This window comes from Idiotropiscis lumnitzeri, chromosome 6 (assembly GCF_059441095.1).
Source record: "Idiotropiscis lumnitzeri isolate Australia: NSW breed Sydney's pygmy pipehorse chromosome 6, RoL_Ilum_1.0, whole genome shotgun sequence".
NCBI lineage: Eukaryota > Metazoa > Chordata > Actinopteri > Syngnathiformes > Syngnathidae > Idiotropiscis > Idiotropiscis lumnitzeri.
Genome location: NC_142396.1, coordinates 1,215,830 through 1,240,692, shown reverse-complemented (window position 1 = coordinate 1,240,692; position 24,863 = coordinate 1,215,830). Strand labels below are relative to the sequence as shown.

Here is a 24,863-nt window from a genome sequence, read left to right as displayed (position 1 = left end):
GTAACATCACAAAGCTGATATCTAGGTAGGACCAACTTTCTAGCTGCAGATTTGTGGGGCAGTTCAGCCCAATTGAAAACATTTAAAATAAATAGGGTGAAAACTTTGATATAGGACAGCAAAATTTTAAGTGTAACGAAAGGAAGATTAGAGCAATGCCATTTCCTTCTTACGCAATATATTGCCGCCTGAGGTGTTTGGGTGTTCTTTATTAATGCTACATTAATACACACTCTTTCAGATGGCAACACTCTCGGTGTGACGCATCTTGAAGATGAATGCGAAAGCTATAATATGGCGTTCAACCAAAGTCGAAAAACGGGCTCAATTCACAAATTAATCTCAAGGCACTAAGGTCTAGAACCACATATTAGGAAAACTGACTGAGGCCCACATGAGCAGGCGCAAAGTGACAGGCAAGGAAAAATAGGAATTTGCTCACTGGTCTCAATATTGCTTCTGTGAACCGCAACGTTGGCCAAACTGTTACGGATTTGAAACATTAATTTGACAGACCAGACCTGTAATGAGTAGTTGCCGCAATCAAGTGGACCTGAAATTCCACTGACCAGAGACTTGACTAGCACACAGAATGAATTCTTAGAAAAAATTAGAAGAAAGGAATGATTAGACGCTCGGTGTCGGCAGATGATTTATTTCATGTACCGCAAATTATTCTTATGATTATTATTACATCATACAAGCAGCTCTACTTTCTTTCTGCGCTTGCGTCCACAACTTGGACAAAATGTTTTGTTTCACCGGTGCAGAATACTCATTGCACTGCTTGTTCAGTAACTTCCAACCGAAAAATCTTTCATCATTAAATATGGGATGGAAGGCGGTGGTGATTCAGTTCTTCAGTGAGTACGGCGATTGTAATTTTCCATGAGCACCGATGTTTATAAATATTGATGGAAATGTTGAGTCCTCTTTACGTTGCACATGAATCAAGTTAAAGACATGATTTGTCACCAAATGTTGGCGATAAGAGCCATAATTTCAAATAGGATATTACATGATCACATTTTAAATCATCGCCACTCAAATGATCCACTAACAAAACCGCGTAACTTTGAACCCCCACAACTGTTGCAACTTCTTCATCAAGTCCCTTTTCCGTCCTTAACGTGCGGTAGACGGCACTCCTCTCTTGAGAAGAAAAGCTGCTGGCAAAGCTTGTGCGTTTCGTCAGGACAGGTAACTTCATGACCAATAGTGCGAGGGTCACAGTAGATCTCATAGTCATTTCCTCCCTAAAGCAAAACAGCCACATCAACAAAATACATAACGGAAAATTATTTTCTTTTCAAAGCCTCCCTACACACACATTCACAGCGGTTTTCCGATTTCCATTTCGGACAAAAGAGCCGAATGCCGGTGTCGTTTTCATATATTCATGACAAACAAATATTTCCCGTACTAAGGACTCCAAAGTGTGTAAGCAATGTTAGGTAAGGTGTGTTCAACCTGGTGACTTGTGTGTGACGTATTCATAAAAAACTCCATCGACACCTGACGTATTGGTTGATTACCGGTTTATTCCATCCTCGGTTATTTGTTGAAAAAGTCGCCTGGCACCGTTTTTTATGAAAAGCCAAAATCATGAAGCTTTCGAGCACAAAGAAAGTACGTTGAGGAGAGTTGAGGAGTCCACCTCGGTCGATTTGACAAATGCTACATTTTGGTAGTGACACTCAGCTTGTGGAAAACTGCTGGAGTTTTCACTCCAACTTAAACCGCTTATCTTTAATTTGGAGGTATCACAATGTTAAAATTCAAAAGGATTATGTTATACGTCAAGACAGAGTCCAAGCGCAGCATACTCACGGGTTTCGTTTTATCGCCAAAGAAATGAATGGTTGAATACTCGTCCTTCTCGACGATCCCCAGGCAGTATCTTTTATCCCAACCGTCAGGGAAGACATCAAAGCTGATCTGCCCTCCTGCACAGCAACCAACAGTAACAAACGCGAATGGAACGCATCAAAATGTGAACGGAGATGACTCACCGATTGAGAACGACAACCCTTTTCCTTTGAACTCTTCCTTTAAAACAGACACAAACTTCTCCCGGATTTGTTCTCTCTGTTGGGGCCAGAAAACACAAAAGATGCCGATAGTCTTTTTGCCGCTTACATTTTTCGATCCTACTTTGGGGATCGCTTCACTTTAAATACATGAATCGATCAAAACGACTTTTCGGAGGAGCGTGTGGCAATAATGCGTTAACTCAAGCTGGTTGAATCATTCTCGAGCAGGAGTGACCCCCGCGGACCACATGAGTAGCCGGTGGTCTTGTGCTAAAAATAACACACTAGTGAAGTGATTATTTGAAAATGTTAATATTTGCAGAGATTGACAGAAACAAAGCGCTGCCTATTGATACTTATCTGTTTCAAAGCATGTTAAATCATTGATGTGATCAGTGACTTTGCGAATATAAAGCATCATTAATTACAAATTGTATCAAATTGGTAACCCCTTCTCATGTATCATATCTCTCACTTCCACTTTCTGTAAGTGGATGGATGTTACCTGGTCCAGCTCAAAGAACTCTTTGCGTTCCTCCATAGTACAGCTGCGTCCAATCGGGGAGACGTTCAACATGCCGTTACGAAATTCAATGAATGTACCCCTGACAGAAAAAAACATGAATAATAAATAAATAAATACAGACAAAACACAACAAATGTGAACTACTTTTTCAGGCAAACTGAATATTCAACCCTTTAAAATGAGACATTGGGAAGAAAATTTGAATCATGACAACGTGAGTTAAATGCTCATACCTTTTCTTGGGAAGCTTGATCTTGGACAAGTAGTTGAGACAGAAATTGATAAATTCTTGTAGTAGCTCTTCTCCCATGTGGGCTTGGATGGACTGATGACAGGCAACAGATAAAGTGGCAACATCTCGACAATCAGAACACGTCAGCCTGGTGAGGAGAATGTCTTACCTGAATTGAAAGTAACTGTCCCTTCTTATAGGCCACAAGACCATTCTCTGCAAAAACATAATCCACTTTCTGGATCACTGTTTGCAGACAGCAGACAAGGGGAAAGGCAAACCAACAAAAATTAGTTGCACCATATAAATGACATCTCAGCACAGTATGATGCAGTGCAAGCAAACCCACAACACCGCAAATGACAGTACACTCACAATTATATAGTGTAGAGTACACTGTGAATTTTTATCTATCTCAAGGCATTATACATTATATATACATTTATTATATTTCAAGCCAGTCGACTGCGCCAAAAATAATAATTTTGAGGGCAGCGTGTGTATGCTTGAAAGACAAAGTCGAGGAAAATATTTCTTTTAAGGTCAGGTTTGTGCGTCTCACCATCATCTCCCAGTTGCTCTTTGATTTTGCTGAGGTCCGAGCCGCCCACCACGCCGACACGGACCCTCGTCTTCAACTTTTCAATAAACGTGGTCATTTTCGTAGTTATGGGCTTGGAAACATACAAATGATACAACAGCAGGAATATGAAAAAGCAGCAATACCAATTCAAAGCTACTTGATTTTTGTGCATCTTGATTTTTTTCAATCCATGGTGGGGTTATACGGAGATGGAATACGGAAAATTGCAGTCCAAATATTTGTGGACCAGGCTGGCTGTATATGTATAGAAGCTCGTAGTAAAAATGCATGTATTTATCCACCTGCTGCCATTCGTACGAAGTTGTGGCTTCCTGCGAATATATCACCTTTGTGTCCACACCGAGTAAGTAAATTGAAACCAGATCACATTTTTTAACGAGTGCCCTGGATCAACAATGGTGTTGAAACTCTGCTTGACAGTTATGCTGAACATTGAAAAGTAAAGCAGGGCTGATTTGACTTTAATATACAAAGTGGAAGCTGCGTAATCGCAGTTCCTGACTTAAAATGAAAACTACCTCTTCTATACATGGCGAAGAAGCGCAGCCAACTAGTGATGACTGGACTTTAAAGTCCCAGGACGGCTGGCTTTGCATGATCGATGCCCCGCTAGAAAGAACGGCGTGGAGAGCGGACCGGTGGTCCACTTAAGCGAGGACACTCGAGGACACTCACTCATGCGTGTATTCTCTACCTGTCTCGCGGCTGTCAAGGTGCCGTCAACATCAAATAGGCAGAGAACGTTGGAGTCCATCGACATTTTTCCCATCATGTCTCTCAGCTTCTTCGGTACTCTTTGCTGAGTGCATGTGCGTTACTGCCACCTACCAGACTGGAATGTGCATGTACCAACGTTTTGTTTTTTTATTATAGAACTTTAAATGTACAAATATATTGGCATAGTACATTGTTAACACAAGACGGAAAAGGTTACAGACGAGCCCCAAGAAAGTATCACAAAGAAATAGAAAAGAAAAAAGCTCACAGATGCGAAAAATGTTTATCCCAACACGCCGTAGCATGCTAGATATACGACGTGTCTACTTAGCGGCCATGTTGGCGGGGGCGGCATTTTCACAAACATTTACAATTAGTCGCAACGTGTTTATTGCAACATATTTTCGTGATGGTTACGTTTTTTGTGTCGACACAAAAATGTCTGTAATTAACGTAAGACATTTGGAGCGAAACTATTAAATGATGTGCTTAAGACCATTCACAGGTCTATTTTAATAATTGCGGGGTACAGTGTGCAATGTTATGCAGCATAATGTGCGTGCATTGTTTAGTGTCCTTGCCGTCCACATACTAAAAATACGGTGACGTATTTGCCCCAAATATTTTGGCGTCGCCGTAGGCACGCATAATAAAAGATAAGTGTTGTCCATGGAAATGACGTTGTTTTCTCCTTCTTCGTTTTCGCCTTGCAGGACAACCAACCATCCGATAGTATTCACAGCGCCCCGCACTGTTTAACATTTTGAATAGAAAATGAATCATGAGCTTGGTTTTGTAATGTTAAGCTTTGTAATGTGTGGAAAGGTGGAACTGTTTTTAAAACTTGGCGTCAGAATAACGGGAAATTGAAGAAAAACATTGCTCAATCACCCTAAAGTAGTTTTCAAACCAAATGATTTTTTTGTGCTCCATTAATATTACTCGCAGTATGTCGCAAAAATAAAATTAATTATTTTGTCAACACTATAACGATCCGAATCATGCTATTTGGCATACAAATAATTTGTATGCAAGGCTAGAGGAGCTTATTCAGGTACTGTCAGGAGGCAACGGGCTCATCATACACAATGAGTGTATTCCATGCTGTACTGTAGTCTAGTGAACAACAATGACTCAATGTCGCAGTACAAATACTTTGTCAAATCTGAAAAAAAAAAACAAAGCAAACGAAAAGAAGTCCAAAACCAAAGGAGGAAGCCCCCCACCCTTCCCTTAAACTTCGAACAAAGAACCTTTCGCGCCATGTGTTTAAACCCCGCGACTGACCAATCGCTATTCAAACAAACTATATTTACATGATGTTTTCGCCCTTAGTGTTATGACCAACCAGAAGCGACCTTTCTTCCTCGTCGTCTGCGTTCAAATCGAAACGATCGGATTTGACCAATCCGCGGCCCGTGGGGGAGGAGTTCTACAAGTACTTCAAGGCAAGTTAGTGTGGCGTCGCAGACCGTGACAAAACCTCTACGCTTTGTACGGTCTTCTGTCTGCCGCGATTGTCGAAACTGGTAGCAGGTAAGCGGCCGCAATTTAGTTGTTTTTAATACGTTTTATTTTCGTTGATTTGTGTTTGGCGATGTCAGCCCTTTGTTGGCGTTCGTTAGAAGTACCCGATAACCGTGTTTTTATCCCGAGCAATATTTTGTACTACCGAACATTCGGGTATTTAAATATGTTAAACTGCCCGTCTTAAATTCAAAGTACGCGTTGAATCTTATTACGAATCTCGACTTTCTTCTCCATAAGTACACTTGTTAGCGAGCCGCTAACTGCGCAGGCCTTCTGCTTCACGGTAAACAACTGCAGCCCAAACGCCATTTGGTTAACAGCTTTGCACGATGGCCGCGCGTCCAACTTTGGAAACTTAACTGGCTTGAAGGCGCTCGCTTCCTTTGGGCTCTTGACGTGAATCGCTTGTAACGTTGAACGGACGGAAAGCCGTCGTGTGGTGGCGTATAAGGCGTTCACCGGCCACTTTATTAAGTTTTTGTCAAGTTAACTTTAGGCGGGAAGATACAAAATGGAGTCGCGTCTTTTTGTCCCCTTCGAGGCAGAAAGCCGATTAAGGCCATGGAGCATCTTTCAGAGGCTCTGCCCTATTTATTGTGTGGCTACATTGTTCAAAACTAACAACTCGCTAATTGTGATTATTGCCGAACTTAAAGCTCCTCCACAATGTTAAATATTTTTTTCGACTTAGTAAATGGGCTTTTAACGACCCATTTCCTTCGAAATTTCGCGCAAAGTTTGACTTTCATCCATCTTCTTTAGATAAAAAGCAGCCATGACAAAGGATCCAAACAAGCCCAGAGGCAAAACCTCATCTTATGCTTTCTTTGTGGCGACCTGCCGTGAGGAGCACAAAAAGAAGCAGCCGGGAATCAGTGTGGGATTTGCAGAGTTTTCCAAGAAGTGCTCTGAAAGATGGAGGGTAATTCACACCAGCCTCATATCATGTGTGTGTTTCTATATATGAATAAAAAATGTGCTTGGAATGGTATTTTGGCTGTAAAAATACCACTTAATTTCTTGTGGTACCTTTTTGACTTAACGTTAATAGTAAGTTACATCTGTTTTGTTCTCTTGATGCCAAATGAATTTGTGGTGTTTTGTAAACTTATTGTATTAAATGCCTTGTGCCTACAACAACTAATTTTTTTGTTGGTGTAGACCATGTCTGCCAAGGAAAAGCTGAAGTTTGAGGAGATGGCCAAGAATGACAAGGTCCGGTATGACAGAGAGATGAAAAGTTATGTCCCTCCGAAAGGTGTGAAAAAGGGAAAGAAGAAGAAGGACCCCAATGCCCCCAAAAGGCCTCCGTAAGTTTAAAAAAAAATCAATAAATTAATAAAAATGATTGTATGTTGGTATTAATGATGCCTCCTTTTCTCTAGTTCTGCCTTTTTTGTGTTCTGCTCGGACCACCGATCCAGGATCAAGGAAGAGAACCCTGGTATCTCAATTGGAGACATTGCCAAGAAGCTTGGAGAGTTGTGGTCCACACAGACTGCTAAAGACAAGGCTCCATACGAGGCCAAAGCTGGCAAATTGAAGGAGAAATACGAGAAGGTAATGACATTTCTCTTGGGTTGTTTTTGAACGATCCCTCGTCTAAACCTAACTCTTCGCCCAAACGCATCATTCGCAGGATGTTGCTGCTTACAAAGCGACAGGCGGCTCAGGGAAAACTGATGCTGGTAAGAAGAGCGGCCCGGGTCGGCCCAAGAAACCCCAACCAGTTGATGACGATGACGACGACGACGATGATGATGATGACGATGAGGAGGAGGATGATGAGGATGATGACGATGATGATTAAGCAAGCGCTTGTTTTGCATGTGATGTTTGCAATGCATTAAGCTAAATTCTTTTTGTTGTGTGGATGTTCAAACCGTATAGCCTGCTGTCCCTGTTGATCAACTTCTTCGGGTGATCAGAACTGTTTATTCCTTGTCAAATCAGGGATTTAGCCCCCCCCCCCCCCTCAATTAGACCCCTTTATTTCTTTAGATCCTTGTTGCCATGTTAAGGGTCAACTTTTGGTTTCATTTGGTACCATATTGAAGGACTTAACCTGCTCAACGTTCACTGGACAGCAATGTATCAGCAAGGTTTTAAAGAAATGTTTTGCTTTTCAAAGCACTGCTTAGGTTTGTGTTTAGTGGTGCTGTTCGTTCACTGTCATTTTACTCAGACTTCTAGTTTGACTTAAAAAAGAAAAATGCAGCCATTTTAATGTTAAAACCTTCATGTAGAACTGAATTTTTTTTTGTAATAAAATTTTGTATATTGGTTAATTATGTGATCTTTAATTTCTCCACTGCCTTTAGGAGCACATGTGATGTCATTCTCAAAACTTGTGAACTCTCACTCCTGAGACCTGTTCAAATCACGTTTTCAGTTTGCCTTTGTAATGAAAATATTCAACTTGTCGAGTTGTACATAAACTGTTCAAGGCAAATATTAAAGTGTTGACTTGGACTTAGCGTCCATTAGTTCTGTGATTCCCGATTTGAAGTGCTGGTAGATTTGTTCTCTGGGGAGTTTGACTGTAGAGTCACAAATGGTTAAATATGTCATCTATATCCCTGTGATACAACCTAAAACTTTTTAAGGTGTGGCCCAACTCCACACATTTTTTTTTTCTTTTAACAAGCTCAGCAGTAGAATCCAATCAAGTCAATGGGAGTCACTTGTTCTGACCTAATGTGGAGATGGGTTATGTGTTTGTGCTGCTTTATAAATGTCTAATGTGTAATTTAGTGGCTCTGAAGTGGTTTGAGCCACGACAATCACTTTCTTTGGCAAAAGGGAGAGAGTTTATATATATATATATGCATGCGCATGTATAAAATTGTAAAAATTCCAACACTTTATGTTGCCACCTTTTTAAGGAACCAAAAGTAATTGGACAAAGTAACATAAAATATAACTTGGATGTTCATTTTGCAGTACTTGGTTGCAAATTATTTGTAATTAAGGACAGACAGCCTGAAGTCTCGAACCGATGGACATCACCAGACTCTGCGTTACCTTTTCTGGTGTTGCTCTACTACGGCTGACTGGTTCATTTCCTTTTCAGTTTTGTCTTCAGCAAGTGAAATGCGTGTTCAGTCACGTGATTGACTTGGCAATTGCAGAATATTATACTAGTTTGGTTGCTTTTGCAAGCAGTATGCTTTGGTTCATTGTGAATGCAATATTAAATGTAACATCAATCCGACTTTTGACTCGTTAAGACTAGTGGAGCGACAAAGAACATGTTGACCTGGCTCCCCCTTTAAAGAGGACAAGACCCAAGATGGCCCATTTTTCCCCTAACAATCTCAGTTTATATAAATTATTTTGATCAGGAAAGTGAATTTAGATATAATTTTCTTCTATTTTGAATCTATTCCTTTCGGAGAAATTAGGAAGTGACAATTTGAAAAACACAGAGTGTTAATGAGGAATATGGCCGCACCTCCCTCCGCTCTACCCATGGTCAGAGTCAGTAAAGGGACCGATTACAAATTTTTCATTGGAAATCATTGTACCTTTATTACTAATAAAGATCCACGCCCGCCTGCTGCCTGCTTTCAGCCGCCGTCTGCCTCCTGAGAGTTGACACGACTTTAGCTTAGAGCTAAATTTCTGAAATATGACCAGTCGGGGTTCGTGTGCACATTCTTGCTCCTGTCCGCTTCAGGTTGTGTAAGTGTAATCGATGGGCACAGTATTTTGGATTTTGTTGAGGTGATCATATAACCCCATGTTTAATGTCAATAAATCCAAACTATCGTGTAGAAGGCTTTTCTACTCTCACAGGTTGAAGTGGACAAGAGGAGCAATGTGCGTTTGCGTTTTGGTGGCGATCGGTTGCCATTTTAGACAACAGAACTGACAAAACAGCCATATATTTTTTTAATGCTTTATTGAACATTTTCAACAGACAATACAACAGCATCACAAATTCAGTTCAATGTCACTATTAAGTAAAAGTCACAACAAAGGAAGATAATAAATGTAAAAAACTAAAATAAAAAAATAAAAATACACAGTAAAACAGGAACATTGTCTTTGGATATATGCAACTAAGGCTTTAAAGGAAAACGGCATTAAAAATGTCAATATCTTGTTGCTTTTTTGTTGTTAATTAATTTAATCGAGTTAAATGTGGATTTCAACTCTAACAGGAAAGGCACAAATCTGGGAGGCGATTTTGAGAAATTCTGTTTGTGAATAAAAAAAATTGCAAAAACAATGATGAAATGACAAAGCAGCAATATTATCTTGCCTGCCTCCTGCTGTGACGTCACCGTTGAAACCGGAACAGAAAAACAAGGCGATCTACATAAGGAGGCGTGCCAATTTGTCGTAAATCTCAAAAACAACTTAAAACACTACAGGCCTTTTTTTGAGCGGGGGGGGGGGGCTTTTTAACATTGATGTCATTTTTATATGCAAATCGATTATACAAGAGCCAACGTTAACGTCAATGGAGCGTCCTTTCAAGGTTGCGATACCGATATGAAGACATGACAGTTGAAGACGATTATTAGCTTGAAAGTCAAGCATGCACTGGAGCAGTAAACCTCCTTTCGCGCTATCAAATGGAGACGACATGCCAGGTCGGCTGAATCATCTCCACGGACTCGTCTTGCGTCTCTTTCATCGCGCTCGAGCCGTGACAGTCGCACGTGCATGACTGACAGTGAGGACGACCAATAACGGATTCAATCGAGTGTCCTCGCGGCCCAATCGCTGCTGCCATTTGAGGCCTACTTCACCAAACCGACCGGGAGCACATCTTGACGATCGAGGAGCTGTCCATTGTGCTCAACAAGCCAACGACTCGTGGTAAGCAGACGACCGCAGAAGCAAGCATTTAGCAGCTGCAAAATCAAAAAGCAACACACACCCAAAAGACAACCGACAAAGGGCGAGTGTGACGTCAGCATGACTCTGATGTGCGACGTGCACGTCAGAGTCGACTCTTTCCTTGGGTATTAAGTTCGCTGCGCCGAAACCTGTTGATGTCATCTATGCACTCTTTAAGAACGACAACCATCATGAATGCAACTCCAAAATGAGTCGGTTCGAACGCGACTTGAACAATTTGGGCTTGAGGTGGCTAACGTTAGGTTTTTACCCCGATTCGTCGTTCAGTGTTGCTCTCATACACATTGGAAACGTATAGCGGCGATAATCCGCATTAAGTCTTGATCATACTTTGCAAGCGCAAAACGAGCCCGTTGAATAAACGTAAGAGCGGAAAACGAGGCCAGCATGTGTCAGGCACATACATGTTGCCAAACAAGCAGCAATCACCTCCTTTGCATTCGCGAGCTCCCACAGGGGACTCGTAAGTGACCGATTGCGGACATTTGACGAACATGCTGCAGCCAGATATTCGAGATTTTCACTTTGAGGGATGTGGATGTCGTTTGGCTCCATTTGTGCTTTTACAGTCCTCACATCGGCGTTTGTCAGCATGACGTTTGCTGTTCTGATAAATAAATGTATGTTGCAATTTCTTCGTGCAACGCGCCCACTGTTGTTTATTACAATAATAAACAATTTCAGGTGGGACAAAGTGAGAAATGGATTCTATGAATAATCAACTTTGAAACTGCTGCTGTCCGGGGTGCTGAAAATTGATCATGAAAAGCATACGTGTGCTTAGAAACAACCCTGCAGAAGTCAATTTCAGCTTTGTATTAGTACTAAAGACTTTACTACAATTCTATGGACAAATAAGGGAGCACAAATGAACTACTAGACCTATAAACGAAACGAAAAAGAAAAAGTGAAGAATTCATCTCAAACCTTGTGTATGTTAATTTTTTTAATTTGAGTGCTAAGTTGTGATTCCTTTTAACATTTAGATAATTCCTTGTTATGTAACTGTAAAAATAACCGGCTACTTAATCTGTCAAATAACTCAATTGAACAAATCATTAATTGTCTTACAAATGTAATATGTTGTCATCAAATTTAGCCATCTGCTTCAAACAAAACTTCAATCATCATCCTTATCAACCATTTCCAGTGGTCGAGTAGCGACGTTGAAATATTCTGGTTACCTATATTTCCGCCACTTTTTTTTGTCCAACTCCCTCATCAAAATATGATTTAATCCGAAGATAAGCAGTCGTTTTAGCCAATCGCTGTTCAGATTAGTGCAATCCTCTTCACATACTGTAGATCTGGCTAATCATCTTGTCCTATTTAAACCGTGACGCTGCAGTAAATATTCAAAAGTTGTGAGTTAGAAGTGGAAGAGAAACACTCGTTTGTACGGCCCGACCAATAAATCGGCCGTCCGATGTTAAATATTGGCCAAACTAATCGGCCAAATGGAGGATGCTTGCTGACCTTTTATGTTCTCGAACCACTTACACAAGTTGTACGCAATTAACGCGGGTTAATTACGCAATAGAAGCAGCGCTGGTGGGCCGGTGTGGTTCGCTTCCATCGCTTTTAAGATGTCCTTTTATATTTTTGATGCCAGGTGAGGATGGCCAAAGTGAAGCAGGTGGGTTTGCTTGCGGCCGGCTGTCAGCCGTGGAATAACGACGTGTGTGCTGCAAGTGGCGACCGCTTTGCCTACTGCGCTACTCTGGCCATTTACATCTACCAGGTAAACTGTGTGCCGATCAACATTTCAACATGTCTCGCTGTGTTAGCTAATTCTCATATTTACATAAAGAGTCATACTGGCAGCCAGCTTTTTAAGTACGTTGCTTTGTCAGTAAATGCCGTAATTGAGGGGTTGCAAATACAAAACTGATTTGAATCATGACGCCTCCAATAATTTATGTTCACCTTCTGGTTTAACAGAATGCCCCCATCTTTCATGAAATATGAATTAGCAACTGTGGATGAATATCTACAGCACTCCATCAAATGTATTTCACCTTTGCAAAAAGTTTGACCGAGGTCTGATTTTTTTTATTTTTCTTACCTTTAATTTGAAAGGAGATATGCAAAGTTCTTGTGTAATTTACCAGCAAATTGCCAATGTTTTTTTTTGTTTTTTTTTAAATCAAGGGGTGTTAAGCACAATTTTGTGTTTTGGGGTTTGTTGTTTGTGTAATTTCACCCATTCCTGATGTGCATTCAGACTTTGCATGTAGTGTTTTTTTTTGGGGGGGAGGGTGTGTTCAAGGTCGAGACAAAACATTAAATATTATGTGTTAACAAATTTACATTAATGACAAATTATTCATTTTCTTGGACAATTAAAAATAAAATTTATATAATAATAGTGCTAATTATTATGATTATTATTATTATTATTATTAAGGATATATTGAGGAAGAGCAGCATAATGATGAGGCGGTGCTGGATTTGGACTTTTTTCTGTCCTTTATTCACGTGCGCAATGTCGGGCCCCTTCGACCTCAAAAGCCACGCCGGAATACAGCCCAGTTACGCCAGCGCCAGAGAGCCTTTGCTCAATACTGAAGTACATTTCACGGCATATTTCACATAGAAAGCAATGTTGATTCAAGTGTCAATATTATTCTCTCGGGTTTTCAAACTTCACCGAAAACCAATGGGACGCCTCGAAACGCTAACTTGTGATGCGTCTCTTGTAGTTGGACCAGCAGTACAATGAATTCAAGTTGAGGTCCATCATGTCCGAACACAAAAAGACGATCACGGCCATCAGCTGGTGTCCCGATAACCCCGATCTGTTTGCGTCGGCTTCTGCCGACAACCTGCTGATTGTGTGGAATGTCGCCGAGCGGAAGGCCGCGGCGCGACTCGACAACACCAAAGGTGAGACGGCCGATCCGAGCGCCGTTTCATTGCCCGAGACTGGCACACCATCGCGGCGCCTCCTTTCTTTCAGGTGTGCCCGCCACAGTGAGTTGGTGCTGGAATTCAGCCGACGGTGTGGCCTTTGTCTCTCAACGTGGCCCGCTGTATATTTGGGTCTACGGGAATTCCGACTCTGGAGTGACAGTGCATAAAGAAGCGCACTCTTTCCTGTCTGACATCTGTCTCTTCAGATGGCACCCGACCAAAAAGGGAAAACTCGTATTTGGACACACAGATGGAAGTTTGTCTATTTTTCAGCCAGGTATGGATGGTTTTCCCCAACATCCTCTTGGACCATTTCCTTTTTTTTTTTTTTGCACCGTTCCTCGCGCCAAACAAACACACACACACGCAGTGTTAACTCGTCTTTCTTGCTGTGTGCACTGTAGGATGTAAAAGTCAAAAGCACGTGTTGCGCCCTGAGTCTTTGGAGGGAACGGATGAAGAGGACCCAGTGAGTGCCCTGGAATGGGACCCTTTGTCAACAGACTACTTATTAGGTTGGAAAAAGGATCACTTCTCACATTTATGCTCATTGTATGCGCAGACCACAACTGGGTCTTAATTTCTGTTTGCTGCCTGTAACCGTAATAAAATACAATACAATGCCATTTATTTATGTAGTGCATTTCACAACAGTTGGAGTTGGAACAAAGCACTTTCCATATCGTCTAATATAGATAGATATAAAGATGCCAGAAGAACAGCGATAGTCTCAGTCTTGAGCCGAAAGCAAAAGAATAAAATTGTGCCCCCAAACGAGTTTTAAAAGTGGACAGAGAGGCTTGCCTAAAACGAACGGAAGCTCATTCTAGAAGGAAGGTGCGATCCCCTCTGACTGAAGTCAGAGTCGTCGGCGGTGGAGGAGCTTGTTTAAAGACTGAAGTATCCTAAAATGAAGCCAAGATTGGGGTGATGTGCTCCGCCTTTCGAGCTGGCTGACTCCAAAATAAAGAGCGCGACAGCCTAGATGTAACCAACGTTTTGAAAAAAAAGGATGACTCGTGAGACAAAGATTCATCTTAACAAAGCGATGGAAAGGTTGAACGTTCGTCGACCCAAACGTACAAGAGAGCCCGCATCAAGGTGGTCGTCCCCCAAAATCAAGCAAGTCATTTCATACTCGGCATGCGCCTCTTCCTCTTTTTCCGCAAGTGTCCAACCTCAATAATGGCATCAGGCTGGTGGACAGCGAGGCCTTGGCTTGTATTACGTCCTTCTGCTTCCCTTCGGCTGCTGCGTCAGTTCAGTGCCTTGCGTGGATCCCGTCTGCGCCAGGCATGTTCATCACTGGAGGTAAACCAACCAAAAAACAAACACTTTTGCTCATGTGCGCTACACGGCAGGAGGTGTAAATAAGAAGAGTTTACGGTTAAAAAGCTCGTCAATGGGCCAACTTATTAAATGGATGGAAAGGCGGCCCAGCGTGCGGCTCAGTCATCGGTTGACATTGTTGCGTTGGTAAATGCGCGGAGAGGTTGCGTGAAGCACATGGAGTTGGAAATGTGTGACCAAGATCGCAATAAAAATGCCAAACTTTGTCTCTTTCAGACTCCCAAGTTGGCGTATTGAGGATATGGAATGTGTCTCGCTCTACTCCTTTGGATAGTTTTCAAGTGAAGAAGACGGGCTTTCATGCTTTGCATGTCCTCAACTCGCCACCTGCAAAGAAAGGTACAATTTGGAAGAAAAAGTTGGGATCTTGACAAACAAATATCCACGTTCGATGCACATTTCAGTTCATTTAGTCCTCATCTGTTCTTGAATTGAATTTTCTCGACATTTTTATTTCTTGATTGAACATGGATGGAGGTCATCTCCTTTCAGTTTGGTCAGTGAAAATGCAAAATGTCAATGGCCACACATTTGAAATCCAGTTTTTTTGGGGTTTGTTTTTATTTATGTATTGATTCACTTTTAAGGCCTCAGACCGATACTGGCGATACACTGGAAATCCTGCACATACAAGTGCCTCTCATCAACAAATATAATCGGAAATTTATATCGCAAATTAGAAGAGAATATTTGTTTATTTCAGTCGTTTTATTCAAAACGTGAGACGCGTACGTAATATGCAATCATTAAACGCTAAAGCCAGATTTCAAGTCTGTAAAATGAAAACAAAGGTAAAGCGCAACGTGACGAGGGATTTTTCCAAATTCTTGAGACGCGCCTGTGGCAAATGCAATCATTGGTTTGATTGCGCCTCCTCCGTCGGTAGCTCAGCGTGGCTGCTCATCCGGAAAAGGTCGGCACACCAGCTCCACGAGTGAGGCCGTGCCCCCCCCGACCTTGTCGCAGAACCAGTCCTTCTCTTTGCCTCCTGGCCATGCCGTTTGCTGTTTTATGGACGGCGGCGTCGGACTCTACGACATGGGCGCTAAGAAGTGGGACTTTCTACGAGACCTGGTATTTTAGTCAAACAAATTGCTTGTCCGAAAAAAAAAAAGCAACTGATTTGCAATTTGCGTTTTCTATTTGCAGGGCCATGTCGAGACCATCTTCGACTGCAAATTTAAGCCTGACGACCCGAATTTGTTGGCCACAGCAAGTTTTGACGGAACCATCAAAATCTGGGACACAAACACACTGACGGCCGTTTATACGTCCCCTGGCAATGAAGGAGTGGTTTACTCCTTGTCCTGGGCTCCAGGTATAAACAAACACACACACACACACACACACACATTTTCCGTTTTAACGAAACAATGCGAACTCTCCGGGTGTGTTTTGAAGGTGACCTCAACTGCATTGCGGGCGCAACATCACGCAACGGAGCGTTCATTTGGGACATCAGGAAAGGAAAAATCATCACACGCTTTAACGAGGTTTCTTGCTTCATTGCTATTGATCCGTTTTTAGAGGAGGAGCTTTTAGAGGCCAGGGCGGAATGCGTCCATTTCAAATGGAAGCTCATTCTTTCCCATTCCATTTTGTCGGATGTTATCCGGTGGATATGAAATGGGACGGCCCTTCTTTTTGGGGTTCAAAAGAAAAATAGAAATAAGAAATTTAACAGGAACCTTTCCCAAGATCAAATCACTTTTCTGATTTCTTTGAAAAATGTGACGCTTTCTTCCTCCAGCATGGTAAAAATGGAATCTTTTGTATTTCCTGGAGTCACAAAGATTCAAAGCGAATTGCAACGTGTAGTGCTGATGGGTTCTGGTAAGAGCTCATTTTACTTTCCAACCACGATGTCATTGGTGTGCCACAATACTGATTTCTTTTTTTTTTTTTAAACAGTATCATTCGGACCATTGATGGTAAAATCCTTCACAAGTACAAACATCCTGCTGCCGTTTTTGGCTGCGACTGGAGTCAAAACAACAAGTATGTTCTACTTTTTTTTTCACATTTATCGTGATCGGGTCATCCATTATTGAATCGATACAGAAGAAACCCAAATGCAAGACATTCCTCGGTGAACAAACATGACGTACCCGCCAGTGATTCTATTATTTTCGACGCGAACATGGCGCTAACTCTTTTCCAATGGCTGACCTCTTCCCCGCAGGGATATGATTGCGACCGGTTGCGAGGATAAAAATGTCCGCGTGTATTACTTGGCCACCAGCTCAGACCAGCCACTCAAAGTCTTCACCGGACACCTCGCTAAAGTATTTCATGTCCGTTGGTCTCCGCTCAGAGAGGGGATACTGTGTTCTGGATCCGATGATGGGTGGGTATAAACACAAAGAAGAGTTGCAAGTCTGTTATGGGATGGAAAGAACAAGAAATTCCTCCAAATGCGAAATGTAAAAGGGATGATTTTTTGTGTTGAAAAAAAACAAAGCGGGTTGCGTGATTGTGTTTGGACAGCACCGTTCGTATTTGGGACTACACACAAGATGCGTGCATCAACGTGTTGAGTGGTCATACAGCACCCGTCAGAGGCCTGATGTGGAACGCAGAAATTCCTTACCTCCTCATTTCAGGTATGTTGACCTCCTTTCTCGTTTTCCATGAAGCCAAATATAACCAAACTTTGAGTCAACGCAGCCGTTTTGCAATGTTTTCTTCACTCGTGACTGCGCCACACATTGGACCGGATGTTATTTCAATGTTTTTTTTTTGCAAGGCTCTTGGGATTACACAATCAGAGTTTGGGACACGAGAGATGGCAAGTGCCTGGACACAGTCTATGACCACGGTGCCGATGTCTACGGTAAACCGAGGCCAGGATGCGAATGACTGGAGAGCAGCTTCACCGACGTGTTGCCCGTCGACATTGGGGTCTTTTGTGTGTGTGTGTGTGTTTAGGTTTGACATGCCATCAGAGTCGTCCGTTCACCATGGCCAGTTGTAGCAGAGACAGCACAGTGAGGCTGTGGTCTTTGACGCCTCTCATCTCGCCTCTGCTGCTGAACATCCTCACCGACCAACCCTGGGAAAAGATCATCGGAAACACGGGTACGATTTTCATTCCGACTTTTGTTTTGCTCGGAATCGTCAACGAGCCCTCACCGGTCACGCGTCTTGCAGATAAAGCAATGGTTCCCGGCTCTCCGCCGTTGTTCTGCGGTAAAGTGTCGAGAGACATCCGGCAGGAGCTGGAGAAACTGAGCTCCGACACGACGGCCAAGAAGCTGCGTTGGTTCTCGGAATGCTGCTCGGTAAATATTAGCCGAGATATATAAATATAAATCATCAATTTGTGACTCGTTTACTTGCGAGTATGTGTTTTTTTTTTTTTCTGCCAGCCACCAGGGGGAAGCAGCAACTTGTGGGACTTGGTATCTGTCATTAATGGCCAGGACGACTCCCTGCTCCCGGGCAGCTACAGCAAAGGTGTCATGCACATGAAGCACCTGCTCAAGTTTAAGACGGTAAGCATCCGCAAGAAGCCGTCACGCTGGAGCGCCGTACGTAGAGCCTCGCGTGTCCACGTTATTCAACAAGGTTCCGTCAATTCCAAACACCGAGAGGCGCTTTGAACATGAACTCAATTTCTATCTTGAATGCGTGTTTTCGCTCTTCTGTAATTCCAAAATGATTGTTGTCTCTTCCATATGTTTCGTATTGCAACTTGCTGCCCTCTTTTTTTTTTGTCCGCCAGTCTGAAGCCCAGGAGTTGACGATCGTGAAGATGTCCAAATTCGGGGGTGGTATTGGTGCGCCCAGTAAAGAAGAACGCCTCAAAGAGGCGGGCGATATCCATCTGAGACTCGGACAGTTTCAGCGATACTGTGAATTGATGGTGGAGCTTGGACAGGTAACGCACGTGACACTTCCACGTCGTTCTGATTTGCTCTGCCATAAATATACATCGCACGCAACAACAAAAAAACATGGAATATTTTCTACTCATGAAGGAACATTTTTATGCAGCGTTCGATGACAAAGAAAAGGGACATGTTGACAATGTTAGGAATTGCTGATTACGTGTCGATATTTCTCTCTGGCAGTGGGAGAAAGCATTAGCTGTCGCGCCAGGAGTATCCATGAAGTATTGGAAAAAACTGATGCAAAGGTAGGTTCTTTATTTTCACCCACTTGTCATTCCGAGCTATTGCTTACTTTTCTGTCCCGAGGATATAAATGTTCATAATTCACGATGAAAAGATTTGCTTGTAGATTGAAGTCGAATGCGCGTGCAAAATGTGTTTGGGTTCCCAGATTGTGTTTTAAAACTCAGTTCGGGGTTTAAGGCGGGTGTAAATCATTAGCCGCAAGTGTCGAGTCCCGGAAGATAAACTGGGGATGAAATCATTTGAGATATTGAAAGGTTGACGGCCAAATACCAAAGACGAGACAAGACGTCCAACAATTCATGCAAAATATTTTGCGTTTGGTCACAGATCTGCCGTCTTCCCAACGGCTCGTTCGCAAGCCATCGTACTTAATCCTTGCAATGGGAACAAACCGTAGTGGAATGTCGCCCCCTTTTAACGGTGCGTTATGCTCGCAACGCAGGAGAGCCGATCAGCTGATGGTGGAAGATAACGATGACGCTATCCCCTACTGCATCGCCACAGGAGACATTGAAAAACTTGTAAGGTTTTTCACGGGTCGGGGACAACTGCTTGAGGCCTTACTAATTGCGCAGGTACAGTGAAAAAAGCGTCAGAATTTGCTGGATTCTAAATTTCCACTCCAGAAATATCATGGAAGCAAGTCTTGTGAATATTTTTCTTTTAGGGGGCATGTGAAGGGAACATCCGTACACCTCAAACCTCCTCTATCAACAACAAGACTAATGATGTGGAGAACAAACATCAGTACCAAAGGTACATTTCCAGGTTTTAGAACATTTTGTTGCTTCGTTCTTCTGACGATTCGAGACATCGGGTGAAGCCTTTTGACTTTTTTTTTTTTTAATCTATCAGAAGCTATAGGGGGGGGGATTTGTATGGCTGCTCAAACTAAAGTTATGAAAACAAGCCTTAAGATGATCCAATACAAATATCTATTGAGAATTTGTAGGACAGCAGAGGAAGTAAACAAATACAATCAGGATATTCCACACACTTGTTTTAAATCGACCGTATGTGGGGAATCTGGAGGAGTAAAAAGGTTTGAGGTAAAAGAGATCATTATTTATAAAAAAAAGTTTTTATTTTTTAAATTAAGATGCAGCTTGTGATTTTATGTTATTGAAATTGCTGAACTGGAGCAGGAAGTTATTTTGTTGTGTGCATTTTCTGGTTACGTTTGCATTTTTGAAAATACAAACTCAATCAAGTTATTGAAAAGCAATTCTTAGCCATCTTCAGTTCCAAATGCACTTTTTTTTTTTCCTTCTTCCCAGTCTCCTTCATAATGTGTGTGAACAGCTGGCTGAGTGGTACTTTCAGGACGGCTGCTCTGTCCTGGCTGCGTGCTGCCACCTAGCGGTCGATAATGTCAAGGTGTGTGTGTGTGTGCATGCCCATCCAAGCGTGTTTATATGCACACTGCATGGACGTTCAAGAAAAAACTAAGGAGATAATACCTCACCATAACTCCTGGAATCATAAAATATGTATGAGTTATTTTTTTTTTTCGGGGGGGGGGACCGTATAAATTGCACATTTTTTTTTAAAATATATCATTTGTTTCGCATAATCCAAACTTTTTCAAATGACATAAAGTTTGTCAATAAGTGAGAAAACCCCTTTTTTTAATGTTATCAATGTGACTCCAGCTAAATCCGACCTGAAAATATCGTATGTCGCGTATTAACACACACGTTGAAGTGCTTGCTTAGTTTCAAGCAACATTCACGGCCCTCAAGTGTTCCTAAATCTCACAAATTCTTTGATGTATGTTCCACATATCTTTGTGAATTTAGTTAGCCATGTCGAGTCTGATCAGAGGGAATGAGCTTGAGTTGGCGGCGTGCGTGGGTTTGGTGCTTGGAGAGACCGCCGCTGCGAGTACAGCCTACTGTCTGGAACTGCTTGCCAGGAAGTACATGACCCCACTCACATGGTGAGGCCCCTCCCTCTGTCACCCTGCGAGAGCAACCCGACGTTTACAGTTTACCCATCGCCAGCAAACATTGCCAACAATGTCGCAATTTGTCGGCATGAATGCAATGTGCGCGGAAAATGAAACTTTGGTTTTAAACAGAAGCCGAGGGGGGAAAAACACGTGTCAAGCTTTCAAGCGGCCACGTCAAGCAACGTGGGGGCCTCGTATTTTGGGCTTGAGCTTGACACTTAGTTTGCTGTCATTAAAGAAAAAAAGCTCATGGCTGACGGATCATTTACTGTGTTTAGGGATCTCGCAGTTGAGCTACTCGGAATGATTCCCGAGAATCCACTTTTGTTAGCGAAGGTCTGTGCATTTTATCCTGGAACGACTGCGGAAATCAACCAGTTACACCAAAGGGTAAGTCACTTTGGATCCTCTCGAAAATACACTAAAACAACAACAACGACGGTTTTGCTCCCATTTTCGTGACCCAAATGAAAAGATGAGCGACTTGCACACATTTTTTGGGAAACCAAATTTTCTGACCATTTTGAAAGCAAACTTGTTTGGCCCATCATAAGCAGCAACGAGCAACCCCGACACAGAATTCTGCACGACTTTCGACATTGGTGACAAGTGCAAAACCCATAAAAATGAGAAATGATCCTTTTTTTTTTTTTTTGCACGTGCACGGATGAAACGACGTGTGTTTGTGTTTTTTGCGGTTGCAGTGTCGTCTGCCCTCGTTAGACGAGTGCAGCGCATCGGCGGAGCAATCCATGTGTGACGGCGATCTGCTCTCAGCTATTAAATTTCACCTTCTGACCTCTGAACCTGAGAACGCACTTAAGATCGCCATCGATCACGTCAAAGGTATCGACAGCTCGCCGTCATTTCTTTTCTCAACATACATGACAACCTATATTTATTTGCTGTTGATTTTGAACATTCTGACAGCGGTCGATAAAGGTTACATCCTGGAAATTCTCTCTTTGAAGAGCTCGCATCTCGTACCGAAGTTGCGTTAGGCGAGATTTGAAATAGGGATTGGCCGAAAAGCATTTCCATTACTTACCGTTAAATACTTACTGATATTGTTTATTTTCATAATTCTCCCGCTGTGTACAGCTCAAAAGTGAAATTGAAAACCCGAGCTGGGCACTTGACCCTTTTTTGCTGGTCAGTCCCCCCCCACCGGCCGCCATCTCTGGACTGTTCCGGCCTCAACACTACGGCCTTATTCATAAAAATTGTCGGCCCCCTTTTTTAAAATTTTCCACCCAATGCCCCGAAATATGCAGGATATCGTTTGACTGTTTACAAATTTGTGTTGGCTTGTTGTCCTCTCTTCTTTTTTTTTTTTTTTTTTTACACATACGCCACATATTTGATCACAGACTGGCTTTAATTTTCATCTCCCTCAGAACAGCTGACTGGATCTGACTGGACAGTTGAGAGTATTCATCCAATCCTTGACCTGTTGAGTTATATCAGAACGGACCGCCTCCTCATGGCCAACTTCACTCAGTAAATCTATTTTTACATTATTTTAATGACACTCATCTCAAATGTCCTGTCACAGTTGACTGCGTGTGCGTGTGTGTGTGTGTGTGTGAAGAGCCCGCAGTGAGCTGTTGATCCTGTGTGGTTACATCGGCGGCCTGCTTGCCATAAAGCGGCAGTACTCCAGCATCGTACCTGCACTCTATGAGTACACCAGGTACCCCAAAATGAATCCATCGCTTTCAGCTTGCTTGATGTCATGCAGTGGATTGCGCAACAACGTCACGTCAAGTTGCTCCGATGTGTTGACTCGCGCGGCCCATCAGGGGTGACCTGCATGATTTGTTGGGCACCTTTTCAGGCTGGATGACATAACTCGCCTTTTTTATCCGGGTTCTAGACGAGCCAAAGCTTGCAATTGGCCACGTATGGAACGTACGCCATTCAGGGTCATCGGAGTTTTGGACTTTTTGTTGAGATTTTTTTTCAATTCAATTAGTTTTCATTATTTTTAAGAGCAGGTTTGTTAATTGATTTTATTTTTTTCTAAAATTGACCACAATGTTTACTCACTCACAGTGTATTGTAGATTTTATACTCTTTTAAAAATAAGACAATTTTGGGTCAAAAATGGACCAATTCACGAATTGGGTTTGCATTTTCTTGGGTTGCTTTTGCAGAAAAAAAAAACAGAAAGTCTGGTCAAATTCACCCAAGTAGTGAATTGGTCCATTTTGGACACAAAATTGTGTTCTTTTTAGAGTGCAGCGTTTTTTTTTGGAAGAATTTTCTGCTCTTAAAAAATAGACGCATTTCCCTCTGTGTGACAGTCAGTTGTTGAAACGGAGAGAAGTGAATGTTCCTCTGAAGATTGAGCGTCTATCAACGGAGCTGGATGCCTGGCGGGCTTGCACTCAGAGTAACGGCAAGTAAGTGACCGCACACTCGTGCACGTCGTCCATCACAAATGCGGAAGTTACAATCGCAGTCGGCCAAAGTGACATGGGACGTTTTCTACAGAAAATAATCAATTAATAGAGCCAGGTAGCTTTGAATTTTTTTTTCTCCCTCAACAAATATAATCGTCGTTAAAATGTTGCATTTTACGTTTACATGGCTAATCGAAGTCAGGGCTGCAAAATTATGAAAATTATTTTCGTAAGAATTGAAATAAAAATTATTCAAATGATTATCATTATTCTTTTTTGTACCAAACAAAAAATGTTTAATTGGAAACAATATTAAGACAAATCAAGTAGATTTAATCCCCAAAAAATGCAAATGTTAAAATTTGAGTTTGAGTTTCCATGTTTGTATCGAACATCTCAAGGATAAAACTCAGTATAGGATTAGACATTGGAAAATAAGAAGTTTTTAACGATGTTGTTTTCAAAAAAAAAAAAAAAGTAAGAATTTGAGAAGAGTGCAAATACTTTTTCACGACACGGTAAATCTGTGGCAAGACTTGAAAATGGCCGTACACGGACGCTCTCCATCCAATCTGGCTGAGCTTGAACATTTTTTCCAAAGAAGAATGGAAAAAGAATCCCAAAAGACTTGCGGTTGTAATTACAGCCAGAGAGAATGCTCCAAAATATTGACGCAGGTGTGAACACAACTGCACATTTCAAAGCATTTTTTCCAGATTTTTATCTGATTGTTGACTTTTGAGGGCACAACATTTTGCACACAATTTAATGTGCTGGTTGATCATGGATACCCTCTCCCCATATTTTGTTTGTTCTTTTTAATAGCCTGCCGTCAGAGAGTCAAAGAGAGGATTTCCGCTGCCTTGAGAAAAGAATCCTGTCCGAGAACTCGGGTAAGAAAAGTCCTTCACATCCAAAAACAATTCTATGGAACACACCCTCTCTCCTTTCTGCGTTTAGTCTCCTGCGGCGCTGATTATGTGACCGGCTCCAATTTGCCAAGTCACTCTGATGTTCAACTTTCCTGTTTTACGGGTCACAGAATACAGGTGGATTGCACTTTTATTCCACACAATTTGTTCTGTACATCAGCATGAAAAAATGCCTTGAAAGCCTCGAAGTAGCAACGTGCCACTACGCTATTTTTTTCCAAGTGTAACTTTTTCTTTTTTTCATGCAGGGTCCAGTATTTTTACTTGAAGATGGCAAATCAGCTATTTCTCTAAATGACGCTCTGATGTGGGCAAAGGTCAACCCGTTCTCCCCACTGGGTACAGGAGTTCGTATGAACCCTTTCTAACATCCCGCTCCACACACAAACATTCTTATATGTGTATGAAAAAAGTGGTCCTGTGAGACAATAATGGTAGAATAAAGTCCATTAAAGAATGCATTTGTGGATCCAAAAGTACAATGTTTTCAAAGTTTTGTACATTTTGTCACTATGTTGGAACATCCTTTGTAAAAAAAAAAAATTCTCTTGAAGGATCGTCTTGCTTGTACATACGCACACGCACAATATGCCTCTGACTTAATTTATTTCATCAGTGTAAAAAGAAAAGCTTGGACAGCAAAATAAAGTGAACATCGC

At 42.0% G+C, this 24,863-nt stretch overlaps 3 protein-coding genes across 7 annotated transcripts; 2 read left to right on the top strand and 1 right to left on the bottom strand.

Annotated features, from left to right (window-relative positions):
• Positions 1–639: 639 nt before the first annotated feature.
• LOC148334425 (phosphomannomutase 2-like) lies at positions 640–4,230 on the bottom strand. 2 transcript variants are annotated; one of them, XM_088297559.1, is made up of 8 exons: positions 4,090–4,230; positions 3,354–3,465; positions 2,961–3,037; positions 2,793–2,884; positions 2,539–2,638; positions 2,013–2,088; positions 1,831–1,946; positions 640–1,256 (listed from the first exon to the last, which is right to left on the bottom strand). In XM_088297559.1, the coding sequence occupies exons 1-8, from the start codon at positions 4,165–4,167 to the stop codon at positions 1,107–1,109; spliced, it is 801 nt and encodes a 266-aa protein (XP_088153685.1). In that variant the 5' UTR covers positions 4,168–4,230; the 3' UTR covers positions 640–1,106. The 2 variants fall into 2 exon arrangements, with proteins under 2 accessions (XP_088153685.1, XP_088153686.1); XM_088297560.1 differs by having other exon boundaries at positions 3,914–4,133.
• Positions 4,231–5,481: 1,251 nt separating this feature from the next.
• Positions 5,482–8,114, top strand: LOC148334424 (high mobility group protein B2-like). The gene is made up of 5 exons (XM_088297561.1): positions 5,482–5,648; positions 6,405–6,564; positions 6,804–6,952; positions 7,028–7,202; positions 7,282–8,114. Exons 2-5 carry the CDS (start codon positions 6,418–6,420, stop codon positions 7,450–7,452), a joined length of 642 nt encoding a protein of 213 aa, XP_088153687.1. The 5' UTR covers positions 5,482–5,648; positions 6,405–6,417; the 3' UTR covers positions 7,453–8,114.
• Positions 8,115–10,401: 2,287 nt separating this feature from the next.
• On the top strand, positions 10,402–24,606 carry LOC148334423 (WD repeat-containing protein 17-like). Of its 4 annotated transcripts, none has more exons than XM_088299434.1 (32): positions 10,402–10,472; positions 12,127–12,255; positions 13,217–13,400; positions 13,474–13,704; positions 13,832–13,942; positions 14,598–14,738; positions 14,994–15,116; positions 15,664–15,851; positions 15,927–16,095; positions 16,179–16,270; positions 16,528–16,610; positions 16,689–16,775; positions 16,960–17,124; positions 17,265–17,380; positions 17,524–17,565; positions 17,706–17,855; positions 17,928–18,058; positions 18,146–18,271; positions 18,502–18,657; positions 18,851–18,915; positions 19,359–19,491; positions 19,584–19,672; positions 20,194–20,293; positions 20,716–20,855; positions 21,146–21,257; positions 21,572–21,713; positions 22,265–22,367; positions 22,459–22,560; positions 23,174–23,272; positions 24,098–24,165; positions 24,233–24,321; positions 24,453–24,606. In XM_088299434.1, the coding sequence occupies exons 2-32, from the start codon at positions 12,133–12,135 to the stop codon at positions 24,570–24,572; spliced, it is 3,780 nt and encodes a 1,259-aa protein (XP_088155560.1). In that variant the 5' UTR covers positions 10,402–10,472; positions 12,127–12,132; the 3' UTR covers positions 24,573–24,606. The 4 variants fall into 4 exon arrangements, 3 of the variants coding, with proteins under 3 accessions (XP_088155560.1, XP_088155559.1, XP_088155561.1); XM_088299433.1 differs by having other exon boundaries at positions 17,524–17,610; XM_088299435.1 differs by lacking the exon at positions 14,994–15,116 and having other exon boundaries at positions 17,524–17,610.
• Positions 24,607–24,863: the final 257 nt, after the last annotated feature.